Source organism: Apium graveolens, chromosome 3 (genome assembly GCF_009905375.1).
Source record: "Apium graveolens cultivar Ventura chromosome 3, ASM990537v1, whole genome shotgun sequence".
NCBI classification, from domain to species: Eukaryota; Viridiplantae; Streptophyta; class Magnoliopsida; order Apiales; family Apiaceae; genus Apium; species Apium graveolens.
Window position 1 is genome coordinate 189,528,852 of NC_133649.1, and position 18,912 is coordinate 189,547,763.

At 35.6% G+C, this 18,912-nt stretch overlaps 2 protein-coding genes across 3 annotated transcripts in view; both read right to left on the minus strand.

Moving 5' to 3' along the window:
* The window catches only part of LOC141710944 (uncharacterized), a 28,629-nt gene extending 19,497 nt beyond the window's left edge, over positions 1 to 9,132 (minus strand). Inside the window, exon 1 of the mRNA XM_074513429.1 lies at positions 9,063 to 9,132. The gene's annotated coding sequence lies outside the window, so the exon portion shown is untranslated. The remainder of the gene's footprint in view (positions 1 to 9,062) is intronic.
* A 2,668-nt stretch (positions 9,133 to 11,800) lies between these two features.
* On the minus strand, positions 11,801 to 16,535 carry LOC141712986 (uncharacterized). 2 transcript variants are annotated; one of them, XM_074516156.1, is made up of 8 exons: positions 16,284 to 16,535; positions 16,090 to 16,163; positions 14,441 to 14,583; positions 14,111 to 14,157; positions 13,904 to 14,012; positions 13,688 to 13,749; positions 12,510 to 12,624; positions 11,801 to 12,212 (listed from the first exon to the last, which is right to left on the minus strand). In XM_074516156.1, exons 1-8 carry the CDS (start codon positions 16,476 to 16,478, stop codon positions 12,061 to 12,063), a joined length of 897 nt encoding a protein of 298 aa, XP_074372257.1. In that variant the 5' UTR covers positions 16,479 to 16,535; the 3' UTR covers positions 11,801 to 12,060. The 2 variants fall into 2 exon arrangements, 1 of the variants encoding a protein (XP_074372257.1); XR_012571746.1 differs by lacking the exon at positions 11,801 to 12,212 and adding an exon at positions 13,174 to 13,562.
* Between the last annotated feature and the right edge of the window lie 2,377 nt (positions 16,536 to 18,912).

The window sequence follows — 18,912 nt, forward strand, 5'->3', positions numbered from 1 at the left end:
TACTCGCTCAAAAATCTAAAGGATCCGGCTCTGTGGTGTATTTTATATTTGCAACGAGGTTGCTATTTTGATAAATGAATTGATTACTTACCCAACTAATAGGGATAAATAAATCCTGATTGTATAAATTGCATTAATTGTACAAGGTATGGGCTCCTAGGCCCAATAAGAAGATGTATGACATTCAGACCAGAAAGGTTAACATGTCGATCAGGCCTGATAGACCAGATCAGGCCTGATGGAACAAAAAAGGCCCAAAAACCCTGATTATTTATTAATTTCGTAATTAATAAATAAGGGAGAAAAACAGCTATTAAGATAAGTCCTAGTGAGGATATAAATCCTTGTAGATTGGCCTCCAAGGAACCTCATGGGATAAGGAATCAACTTCGTACTCCCTAGGACTCCTAAGTCTATCCTAATTCAGAGACTTGACCACCAAGTCTCCTATACCAAGTCCAATTCAAGGACTCCCACATCTATATAAGGGGCCTCACCCCACAGACCAAGAACTACGTTTTTTTACTTGATCCTTGGCAATCAGCAAGGCATGTAGGCATCTTGTTAAGGCAGTTTGAGTCACGAAACACAAGAGCAGTCAAAATCGAGCCTTGAAGCTCACGTTCCTTATTATTAGATACATCAATTATATATATTAGTTTTAATCCATAACATTTGGCGCCGTCTGTGGGAAACACAACAACAACCATGGCGAGAACACGGAGAACAACTAGAGCTCTGAAGGAAGGAACACCGTCGGGAACAACCCAGATGATTTCGTCCATCGTGGAGATACCTCCCCATTTAACTTATGCATCTACTCAGGTGGAAACCCAGATAGGGGCAACTCAACCTCAGCCACAAGGGACGACTCCCCCGACTATTCAAGGTACGAATCCTCAAGTTCAACAAGTACATATACCTGTGAATTCTCGACCCGTCGGGTACAAATATTCAACTGTTGTTACTACTAACCCCCCCTTATGGGATGCCCCTTCACCCCGAGGTTGGAGGAAGTGGATATGTTGGGCGAAGTGAAGCACGAGGGTAATCGCCCCCCTATATACGAGGTTTGGCTCCTATCCCCGAGGATCGGGAATTTTCTGGTCCTTACATTGAGAGAGACTCCGAATCTTCGGATGATGAAGTGGCCCCAAGAAGGAGGAGTCCTGGTAAAGAGCCAATGGCCGATGGAAGTCAACGCCCTCAAAGCACCCAAGGGGCGAATCTCCAAGAAGTGCAGGAAAGGATCAGGGCTCATGAGGCTGAGATCCAAAGGCTGAGGCGTGATTTGGAGGCTCACCAGGCCACCAGACCCCAGATACCTCCTGGGAGAGAAATCCTCCTCCTATCATAGACCTGGATGGTCCGGTACGAAGAAGGGCTGTCGTCCCAAGAACTGATCCAAGCAATCTCCTTCCCCTTGGAGATCCTGATGATCCAACTCCACCTTTCACAGAAGATATAATGAATGCCCATATCTCAAGGAAATTCAAGATGCCCACTATCAAAGCCTATGATGGCACGGGAGACCCCGCTAATCATGTTAGGACATTCTCTAATGCACTGCTGCTGCAACCCGTGAAAGATGCTATAAAGTGTCGGGCCTTCCCTCAAACCCTGTCGGGTATGGCTCAAAGATGGTACAGTCGCTTGCCCCCAAACTCTATTGGATCATTTAGAGAGTTAAGTTCAGGATTTTATTAAGCAGTTCATCAGTGGGAAAGTCCATGAGAAAAGTTCAGCATCTCTTATGAGTATTGTGCAGGGAGCTAAGGAATCTTTAAGAGATTACCTGAATTGTTTTACAAAGGAGGCTTTAAAAGTCCCAGACCTTGATGATAAGGTAGCCATGATAGCACTGCAACAAGGAACTAAGGATGAGTTTTTCAAGATGTCCTTGGCCAAACGTCCCCCTGAAAGCATGTTGCAGCTCCAAGAGAGGGCAGGGAAGTACATCAAGGTTAAAGAAAGCATGAGGAAGACCGTAGTAAGTAATGAGTCCACTGGAGGCAAGAAGCGAAAAACTGATCTGGTGTATATCGCCAAGGACAAGTATCCTAGAACCGAACAAAACCCTGATTCAACCCCCAAGAAGGGAGGACCTGGGCAAAAGGTCACCGAATACGCTAAATTAGAAAAACATAAGTCACCGAATACGCTAAATTCACCGAACAAAACATGTATTACAAAAAGTTACCAACACAAGTTAAGAAGATTTGTACTACTAAATTAGATGCATGCAACCTGACTTTAATAATATTAAAATATTATACAAACAACATTACTTGTTAACTCATATTTGTACACATTTATCATTACATTTATCTAATCTAATTGACTTAATTCTAGTACAGGGAAACTTAGATCACCTCGAAATATATTAGTACTAATAAACATGTACACGTGCATATTAACACATACGAGGATTAACAAGTCTAAGAGATAATTAATACACATAAAATCAATGAATAGTATCTAAAAGAAAGTTATTATAATTAATAATAAAATTGGTTAATATAGAACATGATCTCTATTATATAATTACAAGTAACAATTTCTAAATAAATTAATGAACTCATGAAATATATTATAACAATAAAAATTATCAATCACAATAAGAACGATACTTATAAACATAATATGATATATGATTAACATGACCCGTAAGTTACAGATTCATGGCTTCGTATATAGTTCACAATCTAAAATCAGAAAATAAAACTAACCAAAGGATAGATATAATATACATGATATAAGAAAACTAAATTAAACTAATATTCAATTATTAACTTAACTAGGCCTGTACATATAAATCTTTGCATAAGAATAAGTATGAACAAAAGGACCATATAATAAATAATACCTTCTTTTACGATTACTGAGCAGGCTAAAGTCGAACAATCCCTCTCCTCTCTGTTTTAATTGACCCTTCTCTGTTTCGTCTTATTTCTCTATGCGCAGCCTTCTATTAATTTAGGGTTTTATTAATAGACTTACGTACTCAATAATAACAGTATAAGTTAATTTATAGCACACCAAATGTCCTACAACTTTTAAAATTGAAACTTTAATAATCAACCAAACATCTAATACGAGTTCTTGTTCTTTTCTAATTAGCTAATATTAAAAGCACTTATTTTAATTCTAATCCAATTATTATTATTATTATTAAATAAAATAAAATTCACGAGTATTACATATATACCCCCTTAAAAAGGATTCCGTCCTCGGAATCAAACGAAACTAAATACTCGTACCTGAATTGAATAAATGTGGATATTTCTCACGAATAGATTCTTCTAATTCCCAAGTAGCCTCTCTCTCAGAATAATTTTTCCACAAAATTTTCACAAATGGAATGGTATTCTTCCTCAAAACTCGCTCCTCTCGAGCTAAGATAGCCTCGACATCTTCCTCACAAGAAAGATCCTCTCTAATCTTATGTAACGGATACTGAACAACGTGTAATGGATGATATTTATAGCCCCTCAAAACAGACACATGAATCATATTATGCACATGAGATAGTCGTGGCGGCAATGCAACTCTATAAGATACTTTCCCAACTTTCTCCATAACATCAAAAGGTCCAACATATCTCGGACTAAGCTTTCCCTTCATACCAAAACGCTTAACACCCTTACAAGGCGACACTTTCAAGAACACATGATCACCTGGCTTAAATCCACCAAACTTCCGATGTTGATCCGTGTAACTCTTTTGACGAGATCGAGCTTCCTTCAAACTTTCTTTAACTTTCTCTACCTTCTCATTTGTGATTCAAACCAACTCCGACCCTTCAATGACTCTCTCACCAACCTCATCCCAACAAGATGGTGCCCTACACCTTCTACCATACAAAGCCTCAAATGGTGGCATACCAATATTCGTGTGCCAACTATTATTGTACATAAACTCAACAAGATACAATTACTTATCCCAATCACCTATCCACTCCAAAGCAGATGCTCTCAACATATCCTCCAATGTTTGGATCGTCCGCTCTGACTGTCCATCGGTCTGCGGATGATAAGTTGTACCCCAAGCTTGCTGGTCGTACCCCAAGCTTGTTGGAATCCTTTCCAAAAACGTGATATAAATCTCGTATCTCTGTCAGAAACTATCGACACAGGCACACCATGAAGTCTAATAATATCACGCTGAAAAATCTCTGCCAACTCATGAACAGGAGTAGTCTCTCTAATAGGTAAAAAGTGAGCGGACTTAGCAAGTCTATCAACCACCACCCATATGACATCATTCTTCTTGAAAGTCTTCGGCAAATGAGTCACAAAATCCATAGTAATGTTTTTCCACTTCCAAACTGAAATATCTAGCTGCTGCAACAATCCACTAGGCCTCTGATGGTCTATCTTTACTTTTTGACATGTAAGACATTTTCCCACAAATTCTGCTATATCTCCCTTCATTCCACTCCACCAAAAGTGCTTCTTCAAATCCCTATATATTTTGGTGGAACCTGGATGGATAGAGAATGAAGAACTATGAGCCTCCTTTAAAATTTCCTCGCGAATTATCGGGTCTGCAGGAACACACAATTTTTCACCCAACCATATCACACCTTCCTCATCAACACGAAAATGTGTTTGCTTTCCACCTTCCACCTCAGCTCTAATAGCTTTCAAACTTGTATCACTCTTCTGAGCTTCCTTAACCCTTGAAATAATATTTGGTTCCACTTTCAAACTTGCAATGCTACCTCCCGACCCTCTGACATATAATTCAACACCCAATCACTCCAAATCTGAAATAAGGTTCGGCTGAGTAATGAGAGATGTAACACTCCCCAAGTTCTTCATACTAAGAACGTCCGCCACTACATTCGCCTTCCCTGGATGGTACTGAATATTTGCATCATAATCCTTAAGAAGTTCAAGCCACCTCCGCTGCCTCATGTTAAGCTCCTTCTGAGTAAAGATGTATTTGAGACTCTTGTGATCAGTAAAGATGTCACAAGTCTCTCCATAAATATAGTGTCTCCAGATCTTCAAAGTAAATACGACATCTGCTAACTCCAAGTCATGGGTAGGATAGTTCACCTCATAAGGTTTAAGTTGCCTAGAGGCGTAAGAAATCACTTTCCCATGCTGCATAAGAACACACCCCAATTCTCTCTTAGAAGCATCACTATAAACCTGAAACCCTCCACTTCCTGATGGCAACACAAGTATTGGAGCATACACCAATCTCTTCTTTAACTCTTGAAAGCTCTTCTCACGACCATCATTTCACTCAAACTTAATGCCCTTCCTCATTAGCTGAGTCAATGGCAAAGCTATGGAAGAGAAACCTTCCACAAAACACCTGTACTAACCTGCCAAACCCAAGAAACTCCTCACCTCCGTCACATTGCTAGGTCTGGGCTAATTAGTAATAGCCTCGACTTTCGCATGATCCAACTCAATGCCCCTACCAGACACAATATGCCCCAAGAATGCCACTTCCTCCAACCAGAATTCACACTTGGAAAATTTCGCAAACAACTTCTTCTCCCTCAAAATTTCAAGTACAGTACGTAAATGCTCCTCTCTGCTCCTAGAGTTTATCAAGATATCATCGATGAAGACCACCACAAATTTATCCAGATAATCATGAAAGACCTGATTCATCAAATCCATAAATACCGCTGGTGCATTCGTCAACCCAAAGGACATCACGAGAAACTCATAATGACCATAACGAGTGCGAAATGCAGTCTTCGGAATGTCTTCCTCCCTAACTCGTAACTGATGGTAACCAGATCTCAAATCTATCTTCGAAAAGTACTTCTCCCCTTGTAACTGATCAAACAAGTCATCAATCCGTGGTAAAGGATACATGTTTCTGATAGTCACCTTATTCAACTCCCTACAGTCAATGCACAATCTCATGGAACCATCCTTCTTCTTCACAAACAATACAGGAGCTCCCCACGGAGACACACTTGGCCTGATAAATCCCCTATCCAACAATTCTTGCAACTGCTCCTTCAATTCCTGCAACTCAAGTGGTGCCATCCGGTAAGGCGCCTTAGAAATAGCCTCAGCACCTGGAACTAGTTCAATAGTAAACTCCACCCCTCTATGTGGTGGCAAACCTGGTAGCTCATCGGGGAACACATCTTCATACTCTCTCACAACTGGATAATCCTCGATGTGAGGTTCATCCATCGATGTATCCATCACGAAAGCAAGGTAGCCATCACAACCCTTAGACAATAATTTACTCGCCTTTAGAGCAGAAATTAACTTAACATCCCCCTTCGGCTGAGACCCTTGGTATACAAATTCTGGTTTATCTGCATCCCTAAAGATCACCCATTTTCCTTGACAATCAATTGTGGCACGATGTTCACTCAACCAATCCATACCCAAGATAACATCAAAGTCATGCATCTCCATCGGAAGCAAGTTAACCTTATAATTTCTATCTCCAACAACTATCAGACACTCTGGATATATATCAAATATAATAACAGAATTCCCCATCGGGGTAGCAATATACATATAAAGATATAATAATGAAGGTGCAACGCCAAGATGACGAACAAACGATAAAGACACAACAGAATGGGTCGAACCAGTATCAAATAACACATAAGCATCACGTCTAACAACAAGAAGTGTTCCTGAAACGGTACCTGAATTAGTTGCTGCGTGATTTGCGGTCAATGCAAATACTCTGGCTGTAGGATTCTGCTGACTACCACTACCACCGACATCTCCTCCTCCACCAGTGTTGCGTGACATTGTACAATCCTTTGCCCTATGGGACATGCTACCACATAAGAAACAGGCCTCGGTCTGTCTGTAACAAGCTCTACCTGGATGATGTCCACCACATGTAGCACAAGGAGCCACTGGAATCATATTGGGGTTTCCCCCATATACTGAGTAACGGCTTTGCCCCTGCTAACGATTCTGCCACTGCCTAGGCTGTTTCTGTCGCTGAAACTGCTGATTCTGATTCTGACCAACATATTGATTCCGGTCGTGGAATGACTGACCATCCCTATTCTGATTCTATCCGCGCCACTGTCCCTGTTGACCACTCTGACCTCCATACCACTGTCTACCCTGTACAAAACCCTGATCATCCCTAGTCCTCTTACTCTCACTGTTAGACCTAGAAGTCCTGAAATCTATGCGCTCCTTCTCAACGTCCTTTGCTGCATCAGCCACCTCTGCCACATTATCAAATTTAAAGGAAATTATGGAACCCCTCAGATAAGACTTCAACTCCCATTTAAATTTATCAGCCTGCTGTGCAGCAGTCCCTGCAACTGTCCCAGCAAATCCAGCGAACCATATGAACCTCACCATATAATCTATAATGCTCTCATCATGGTGCTGCACAATAGAATGAAACTCCCTTAAATAAGCCTCCCTATCAGCATTAGAGAAGTACTGCTCATAGAATACTTCCTTGAATCCAATCCATTCTAAAGCCTCTGCATACTGCTCCCCCTTAGTAGCTTTCATCCTCTCCACCACCTTTAAGCATCCCCCTCCAACTTATACACAGCTAACCTGACCTTCTGAATCTCATCACAACCCAGTGCATCAAAAATCTTTTCGAGATGAACAATCCAATTTTCAGCATCAATAGGAGTTGGTGCTGCACTAAAAGAGTCTGGTTTCTGCTTCACAAACCTCTCCAACCATACAAACGGCTCCAACTGATGGCCATGACCGTTCTGATTCTGATTCCCATTGCCAATCTGATTTCCTTGTCCATTTTGATTTCCCTCGCCATTCTGATTTCCTTCTCCATTTTGATTTCGCTCTCCATTCTGATTTCCTTGGTTTGCCATAGCCTGCTGTACAGCCTGAGCCACTACTTGCCCTATCATCTCAATAAGCTGAGCGGGGTCAATGTGAAAAGGATCACGTCTAGGAGGCATCTACAATATAAGATAGTGAATGAATGAAGATTACGAGAATAAATATGACGAAGCAGTTACAAACAAATTTCAAAATAATGAATCAGAATGAAATGATAAAGAGCAGAATGAAACGAAATTAAATAGAACACCCATCCTATCATCTACCCAAACTCACAGGTCAACCTAAATAGGTTTTCTACAAGAAAGAACCTAAGCTCTGATATCATCTCTGTAACACCCCCTTTTTATAATAAAAGGAGATATTATTTAAAATCCATAAACCTGCAAACAGAGCACTAATATATTTCTAAACAATAATTAAATAGTCTAAAAATCTTTAAAAATAATATTAAATCTCCTAATTGTCTAAAACAAATATATAAATGTCGAATCTCTAAATAATTAAATCTTGATAATGATAAAGTCAGAAATCCCAATCAACGAAATGGGGTAGCTCTCCATAACATAATCCCAGATCCCCCTAAGCACCCGCCAGAAAAAGAATACGGCATGAGCCAAACGCCCAGTACGGATTTGGAATACAGTTTATAAAACAAAGAGATCAGAAATAAATAATCTGCACTTTATAATAAAACAACAATTTTAAAAATAAGTAAGGTTGAAGCAACGAGGGATTAGGATATTTCATACCGAGATGAGAACAGATACATATACACACATCATAGGGTACCTAATGCGTGCAACAGAATGGATAACGTGTACGGCATATACAACGTCACCATAAATCAAATCACAAATCAAACTCTGGGTGCACCCACGTATCCTGAACAAATATCAAATGCGCAAAAGCTCCTCCCAAGAGCTAACAGAAGTATACGCCGTGAGCAATCACACTGTCACGGAAGTGTCATGTCACTGGTGCCGCAATGACATGGTTGTAGTACCCCTACAGCTAGTTAACTCGGTATACCCTAAATCACACTAAGGGTCCAAATGAAAAATAATATTTCTCGCAAAATTTATAAATCACCTGAAACAAATAATTCAGGTCTCCAAAACAGAGGGTATCATAAATCAATTTTTAAAATAATTTTCGGAAGTCAAAATAACCAAACAATATTGACGGAGTGAATAAATACGAAATTCAACAAATCAGGAGATATTTAATTTCTAAGAAGAGGAGTATTGAATAAAAATGGGAAAGAATCCGTACCTTAGATATCGCAAACTCTAACACTCACGAAATCTGCAAACAATCCTCTAATCTCTAGGCTCCCGACCTAATTACAAAATTATAATTTATTATTAAAATTATTTATATATTTCTTTAATCGGCAAATTTCTTTTTCAATTAAAATTTTATAATCTGATTCTCTTGATTTTATTATCAGTAGTATATTCAATTAGTTAATATAATGACCAATTAATTTGTAGGCAAGAGGAACAAGACCGGAGGCCAGACTTTTTCTATGCAACATAAATATTACATAATAGCTTGGATGTATAGCCTTTCCGGGAACTTGAAATCACATGTATTACAAAAAATTGCCAACACAAGTTAAAAGATTTGTACTACTAAATTAGATGCATGCAACCTGACTTTAATAATATTAAAATATTATACAAACAACATTACTTGTTAACTCATATTTATACATATTTATCATTACATTCATCTAATCTAATTGACTTAATTCTAGTACAGGGAAACTTAGATCACCTCGAAATATATTAGTACTAATAAACGTGTACACGTGCATATTAACACATACGAGGATTAACAAGTCTAAGAGATAATTAATATACATAAAATCAATGAATAGTATCTAAAAGAAAGTTATTATAATTAATAATAAAATTGGTAAATATAGAACATGATCTCTATTATATAATTACAAGTAACAATTTCTAAATAAATTAATGAACTCATGAAATATATTATAACAATAAAAATTATCAATCACAATATGAACGATACTTATAAACATAATATGATATATGATTAACATGACCAGTAAGTTACAGATTCATGGCTTCGTATATAGTTCACAATCTTAAATCAGAAAATAAAACTAACAAGAGGATAGATATAATATACATGATATAAACAAACTATATTAAACTAATATTCAATTATTAAATTAACTAGGTTTGTATATATAAATCTTTGCATAAGAATAAGTATGAACAAAAGGACCATATAATAAATAATACCTTCTTTTGAGCAGGCTAAAGTCGGACAATTCCTCTCCTCTCTGTTCCAATTGACCCTTCTCTGTTTTGTCTTATTTCTCTATGCACAGCCTTCTATTAATTTAGGGTTTTATCAATAGACTTACGTACTCAATAATAACGGTGTAAGTTAATTTATAGCACACCAAATGTCCTACAACTTTTAAAATTGAAAATTTAATAATCAACCAAACATCTAATACGAGTTCTTGTTCTTTTCTAATTAGCTAATATTAAAAGCACTTATTTTAATTTTAATCCAAATTTTATTATTATTATTATTATTATTAAATAAAATAAAATTCATGAGTATTACATAAACGTATATGGTTAAAGAAAATTTATAATTTTATCAGGAGCAAAATTATATTATGTTCATAATATTGTGATCGGAAAAAAATATTATTTTATCAAAAATTATTTCAATGAGGTTCAACTATACATATAATATATAGGAAACGAATAAGAACGAAAAAAATACAGCATAGAATTAAACTTTCTGGGATTGTAAACTTGTTTCCTCAATCTAGCCTTCTTTTGAATTTTTTATATTATCGACGAAAGCGTGAGGGAGCAACCATAGTCAAAACTCAAAAGCATTTAAATGTTTCTATGAACCTAACATAAAATCAAGAGAACAGATATAATAAAGGGGAGATTTCGTCAGACCACAAATATGCCGAATTTGATGAAAATAAGAGCAACACGAGTGCTTGAGACTTGCGATTTTTGCAAATTTGGTTGCACGGGGAACATATATAATTAGCCTTAGTTCGTTTATTAGTCAAGTTACATTCAGACTTCGGTAGATAACAGTGTTTGAGTATTACAATATTTGCAGATGAATTAGAAACAAAATTGCAATTAATCATTTTCAATTGCTTACAGAAAAAAATAATAAATAAAATAAATACATGGAATGCTCAAGATACAATCTAAATGACAATAGGACTTTAAAATGTTAAAAGGGATTACAATGAGGTTAACAAGTCTAAGAGATAATTAATATACATAAAATCAATGAATAGTATCTAAAAGAAAGTTATTATAAGAACTTTTCCGTCTAACACAAAATGTTAAAAGGGATTACAAGAACTTTTCCGTCTAACACAAAAAAAAACTCAAGGGTGTAACATAAAAAGTAGAGCCGGCAATTTGGTACACAACACGATAACACGACACAAAAACGACGCGAAAATAACAGGTTTGGTTTGACATTTTTGGTACACAAACACGAAAGTACACGAACACGAAAGTACACGGATGAATTTAATGTCGGTTTTGGTTTTACACTAATTTACACGACACGAAACGAAAGTACACGAAATAAATATATATTTAAATAATTTTATCAAAATTATATGAATACATATACTTTATAATAATATTTTACATATAATATTTACAGAAAATAGATTCAAATTTAAATTTCATAAAATTTGACTGCACTTAAGTCTTTATGACTTATCGACTTAAGACTCGACTTGTACAAACTTAATATTTAAAAATATATTTTATTTATCTTTATCTTTATTATTAATTTTAAATTACACGAAACACGACACAAAACGTACACGAAATGAAGGTACACGAACACGAAACGAAACAAATTCTTAACCGTTCGGGTTTGGGTTAGCATTCATAACACAAAACACGAAAATACACGACACGAAAGTACACGAAAGGAACGAATTGTCAGCTCTAATAAAAAGCAAGAAGTTTGAATTTGTAATATCACATTTGATATTACGATTAAGTTATATATCAATTAACCTCCGACTTAAATGTCATGTATTTCTCTACAAGGAGCTGAGCTGAAATATAATTAACTGTCCATGTTCAGTAATTAAAGGTCTTTACATAGTACAAAAACCTTCAGGCAAGGCATGAAATGGTGCCGCGGGCGTAATAATGATGCAGTAAGAAAAAATTACTGATGCAACAAACTAGTGTGCTACCTAGATGTAAAACCAGCTGATTTACCGAGTGGATATATGTTGACTATCAGACCACAACATTAGGGTTGCCAAAAGTGTCATTGTAGCAGTTTCAACTCGAAGGCGATGCGGACCAAGACCAACAGCGGTTGCTCCAGCCTCTATAATCATATTCAATTCTTTCTCCGTGAAGTCTGAAATAATGATTGGCGAGTAACTGAATCATTGATAACCATCTTGATAAGACATATATATTTAAACTAAAAGTCTAGGCTTCACAAGAATAAGAGCAAGTTCCACTCACATGATAGAGTTATAAGTTGTTTAAGGTCTTTCGCTTTTTTTCTTTTATTTTCTTTTCTTTCTATATAAATCAAGGAGGCAGGTTCCCATGTCGAAAATAGAAAATTCAATATTAAACATATGTTATTGGGTCCAATATGTATAAAGAAGAAAGTAATTCAAAACATAGCTAGTAGTTAGGTACTAACCCCCTTCTGGTCCAATTATCATCAGATTGGGAGATTCCAATTTAGAGGAAGTTAACACATTGATAACAGGAGTTCCCTCTGCTACAGCCACCAAAGATAGCTTTGACTTTGCAACCTGGAGCAAAAGAGAAAGCACTTTAACCTAGGAAGCAAGGGTGCGGGTGCGCGGGTGCGCAATGCGGGGATACAGGAATTCGGCGAAAATAAAAATATGGGAATTCGGGTGCGGGGGGATACAGCAAAAAAAATAAAATAATATATATTATATATAATATTATAGAGATATCTATGATCCAAAAATTGCATTTTAATTAAACAAAATAGTCAAATAAACAAGTTTAACATCCTAAATAGCAATACAGAATTCAACATCCTTAATAATTAAAATAATTAAAAGACAAATAACTAAAAAAATAAGCAAACAAGTTGCCAAACAATACACAGTCAATCATGTTTACACAATTGTACAAACAAAACAGTATATACAAACAAAGCAGTATAATAATATTAATTAATAAACAAATAAACAAAAATTGATTCAACAAATATAATTAAAAAAGTAACAGTGATCTTATTCCTTGGTAGCAGAGCAGCTCACGTGGACACACACAAACACCTCACGTAGACACACACAAACAAAACACAGCATATTATATATACATACAACTAGGAAGTCATAAAAGTAGAAAACTCTGCCGGAGTTCGTGATTCACCAGATGACGGTGCCGGATTTGTGACGGAGAACACGACGATGAAGATGAAGTCGCCCAGTTGCCTCTCCTCTCTCGCCTCACAAGTCTAATAAGGGTTGCTCCTCTCACGAGATGAAGCCCGTAAGTGATTTTTATGTAATTGAAAGTAAAAAAATAAAAAATAAAAAATTACGAAATATACCCTTCCCGCACCCCAGCGAATCCCAGCTGCCAAATACGGGGATACGCCGCGTGGCACACCCCCGAACGCACCCGCACCCCCGAAGCTTTTAGTGCGCAGTGCTCCAGGGGGTTGGCGCACCCCTGCTTCTTAGACTTTAACTATATTGTACTGCGATAACTGTCATAGGACAAATGACACGTTTAAAAAAACTTGGAGAAAAGCCTATATAAGTATTCTGGTATTATCTCAATCACAAAACGAGAGAAATTGACAAGCCTATAGAAGTATAGAAGTATACTTACAATAGGTAAAAGGGCTTTGATATTTGCAGGAGGATTTATAGTCATTTCATGCAGACGTTGACCTGCCAGAAACTGTAGTCAATATATCTATTCCAACACCAAAACAAATATATAAATAGTATTATTGGCATAAGAAATCAAATCAATATTGAGGCAGTTGGATTACGGCCGTGCGCTTAGATGCATTGCAGAAGAGGAGAGAAATTAAAAGTTTACATTGTTTGGTTGCAGATACAATTACACGTTGCATTCTGTTGAAGCGATTTTCTGAAAAAGAATTAGAACGCTCAGTCAGCAGAGGCGTTAAGCTTTTGGCACCGAGCTCCTAAAATAGAGAAACATAATAGAGCAATTAACCTGTAGCTAAAACTACATTTCCAAAGCAGAATCTCACTGGAAAAGTAACTAACGGAGATATCTTACTGTGCATTTTTCTACAAGCCAGTCAGCACGACCACCCTTTAAAGTACCTGCAGAATGAGCATTTGGTGCATTATTAGCCAAGAGGACAAAGCTACAAAGAAAAGATAAACGTTTAAACTACTAACACAAACACTAAAGTTGACTGTCGACTCAATTATACACAAATTATATACTGTACTCTGTTTGACTTCCCTGATTTTCAACATTATAAGTTAGCAAACTTAGCTAAAATGTACTTCTCACAACTTTTCCTAACTTACAAGTCAGGAAAAAAGATCATATACTGAAGGCAGGAGTACATCAGATCACAAAACAATGAAGAAATCTCACCAAAAGCAGCAAACACATGCCATTCACCAGAGGGGGGAGACACTACCTTCGGATCCTCCAATGCCACAAAGTCTAGTCCACCACGGTCAACACTCTTTATGAAGCCTCTAACTATACCTCCTTTCCCATCAAAAAGCTCTATCCTTTAGTTTTTCAAACCAAGAATTCAGTTAGTACCAATTAATTAAGTCTCTGCAAGAAATAATCTGTTTGATCCATAGCTCAGACTAATCTATTCCATCAGTGTTTAGGATTCTAAAATTAAACTTTGATGTCTCATTTTGTCGGTAATATCAACATTTGCAGAGGAGCTTCGGACTCTTTGCTTTATGCCGTCACACATATTTTAGATCCTTTAACTGAAATGTGGACATTTTGACCTAATGAAAGACCATATTGCTAGCCCCATTTGTTTTGACGATGTCCTGAAACGATGTTGACTTTGACACTGATGTGGAAAATTTTGGCTGTTAAAGAATTTGATTGTCACAGTCCTAGTTCAGCTTAATTTAGATTTATAATTTTATCATATATCTTTATTTGACAGAGCGATATTCAATTTCTTTTATTATCCTTTAGAATTTCACTCTCCTATACTCCTAAACCTTTTGAATGCAATTTCATAGCCTAAACCTGTTTATTACTATACGCTAACCAAGTTTTAGACCTCTTTTTTTTTACCTAACCAGATTATTCATACCAATTGAAATATGAACGTTATTACTAAAGTTACAAGCCTTTTACTCACAAAGGTCTTAATTACTCATGAGAAGGTTGAATATACAGAACAGAACACACAACTGCAATAATATCGAATATCATTGATAAACTTTCTTTACTCAAAATTTGCTGGGGTCAAATTTGAGTCGTAAACAAAAGCTTCGTATTCTTTTATTGTAACACTTAGCCAAGCTGCGGGCAATGTTTTATTTACAATAAAGGCCAAGGTTAGTGGAGGTGCTACTGTAAACGGGGATTCAAGTTGGTGGTCGGCATTGTAATCTACTAATTTGTAAGCCTAATCAAACGTTAAAAATAGATGCTTTATGCTATTTGGCATGGAGATTTCGATGTAGACCATATTCCTGTGGGGCCAACTAAATAAAAGATTATTGGATAACTACAACAGAATATGTTATACTGCATTTGCCTCTTTTCAGAAAACTGTATTTTTTCAGAAAAGGGGTTTCTCCTATTCTGTTCAGGCATTTACTTTATTTTCCGCAGTAGGATAATTAGATTTGTGCCTAGACCTTCACAAATATACACGTCCACCCGAGGAGCTTGGATGCACTAAGGAAAAAAAACAGAGAAAGGAAACTCTGCCCATTCCTGCTGCATATGTCTTGATGTTCTGGCTAACAATTCAACATTGCTGGCTTAAGAAAGGGGAATAAAGAATCTCATATATGAATGGTTCTTTAATAACTCTTGTTTAGTTCAAGTTCAATGAATAACTCTAAATGTTAGGTCTGAGGATTAATCGAATACACATTCTTAACATAGATTCATAAAGCATCTTAATCCGTCTCATTTCTAATGACACCTATTAAGAACTTAAACTCTGTCTTCACCATGACAATCCAACATAAAATAAAAGTACAAAAACACACAAACTAGCATACATCGAAAATAACACATAAGAGTACCTATCATTGGTATTAAGCCTCAGAACCTTAGTCATATGCCAAAACTCATCGCCCACTACACGAAGAATATTCCCCTGAACATTACAACACACCATTACAATTCTTTTTCAATACATTCAAGTCTCTAATTGTACCTAAAAGGATACGAAAAATTATTTTATCGAGATTATTAATTTATCGAAAAAGTGGGGTACCTGGGAAGGAGGTAGGACTAGAGAGTAGAAGCGAGGAAGACCACCTCGAGATTGGGAAGTGGTGTAAGCATTATTAGTATCATTACTACATACAGAGGAAAACAATCTGGTGGTTGTTTTGGTGAGTAACGAGGTTGTTCTTGGCCATGAGTAGCAGTTTGTCAGTACACGAGGCTTCCAAATTAGGGCTTGCATTTCTCTCTGCCCTTTAGGGAAATTAAAAAAAGAATACTTCAAAGACTCGAGTACAAAGTTGCATCTTAAAAACTCATTTATAAATATACCTCTTTTATGATTATAATTATAAATATATCCCATATTCAATGTTTTTTATTATTTTATATTAATTATAGTTAACTTCATTCTTTTACTTTTTTTTTGACATTTATAACCTTTCTATTTCAATTTTACTTAAATATTATATTTATATAAAACTATGTTAAAGCGCAACCAGATAGAAATTTGCTAATTCAAAGTTAGGTTTAGATATATACATTAATATCATTTGGCAGAATCAACCATAAATAATAAAATCAATACTTAGATAGAGGGGCGAAACTTTATATTCATCTAAATTTGTAAAAATCAAGATAGCACACATATTGGGCTTGAATCTTTAGTCACCTCTATATAACTCATACACAACTACTCTCCGAGGCCCACTTAAAGAAGCAACATACAAAAACAACACACAAAATTCCATGATATATAAAACAATCGGAAATTATTAGCCCTTACAAAGCTCCATAATAATATATTAAACAATTGAAAACTATTAGCCCTTACGATTAGATGATATAATTTCTTGCTTCTTTTCCTTTTTCATAATTAAAAGAACGATGTATGGGCGGGAGTGTACTTATTACAGGTGATTTTATGTGATCTCTTCAAACTAATTTCCGGTGATTTTATGTGATCTCTTCAAACTAATTTCCGGTATCTATCTTACTTGCATTTTGTTGAGGACATTTTAGTCATATTTAATAAACAGTATTCATAAATATAAATTAATTATATATTTATGAGATATACTTGAGTTAAAAGTTAATCATGGAACATATTTATAATTATCAAATAAAAAGGGACATGTTCATGAAGTAGTCCATTAATTTGGGATATATTATATAAATTCCCAAACTCATTTCATGTTTTAAAGAGATAATAAAATGACACAAAAATTGAACTAATTGTCCAAAATAGCACTATGCAGGAGGTTGGCCCCCGACTAGCATGCATTTTACAATTATAGTAGATGCGTTACAAACACTGATAGAGTAAACACGGGAAACCTAACAAAAATCGATAGAGTAACGAAAATAGTCTATTCGGATTTTCTGGCCATGTTTAGCTTATAGGTTACGCATTCGGCACTAGTATAGAGGTGAATACACAATCATCATCTATGTAATTTATTTATTTTTTAATTTATTAATTAGGTTATGCATCAGGAGTAGGAGTATTTTCATTTTTTATTTTCTAAAACAAGTTACGCATAGCCGAGTGGAGTATCTTAGTAAATAATAATGCTTAATACGTATTCGTCATTAATGTAATATATATCTTTTTAGTTATATATTTTATTATAAATAAGGTTAATATATAAATTGTTATTGAAATAAAATCCTAAGTCACTGCGTCTTTTAGTAAATTTTGTAATATTTCTAAAATTCAAAAGGAGATTACTTAACTCTAAATAAATTAAAAACTATAAAATATCGATCAAATACTTAAATTAGAGTTTGGTTACTAGGCCCCAGATTAAATTAGGTTTTAGGCTCTAGGATTCGGGGCTTACATCCTAAAACCTAAATCGGTGTATCTTTAATTCATTTAATTTTAAATTTTTGTAAAACTCAAATTTAATTTAGCAAAAAAAATTGGTGAACGCTAAAATGTTAAAAATTATTTAATTAGTTGTGTCTTTTATTTAATTTTTTAATATTACTCAAACCTAAAAAGAACTTATTGAATCTTAAAAAAAATTAAAATTATAAATTAAAACTATTTTTTAGTTAAGGATACGCATGTTAAGGTGTGGTATTCTATTAAATTAAAATTAGAAACGTAATTTGTTAAGTGTAGGTCCCACATGATATTGTATTAAACAGTGTACCACATTTTTTTCCCTTGTAAAATGGCCAACCAACACATATATGTGATGCCCCAAATTCGGGATCAGGGATTTACGAGGTCCCACCATCTTAAATCCTATTTAAACACTTATCTTGCACAACATTAAATATATACTCACACGTTTACAACCCCACACTTATCAACACACACTTACAGGTTATTGTTTTGGAAACGAACAATACATTACTAGAGTTATTAAATTCTCAAGGTAATAGTTATTATAGACCAAAAGTAATTAAGTCTTATCCCGGGGTCCTTTATTTAAGGTTAGACCGGCGACCAAACATAAGTTTCTTCATTACTACCTTACATAAATCATACTTATATAGAAGCCGAACTTAAAACAACTGAAACCCAGTCCAGCTTATACGGTTTACCTATGGCACCGCACCAAATAATCTACGGATAAACTGGCCATTTCCTACTCGCTTCCGGGCTGTGAGCTTTATGACCAGCATCTTAGTTCACTGTTGTGTTGTGTCATTTTAAGAAAATA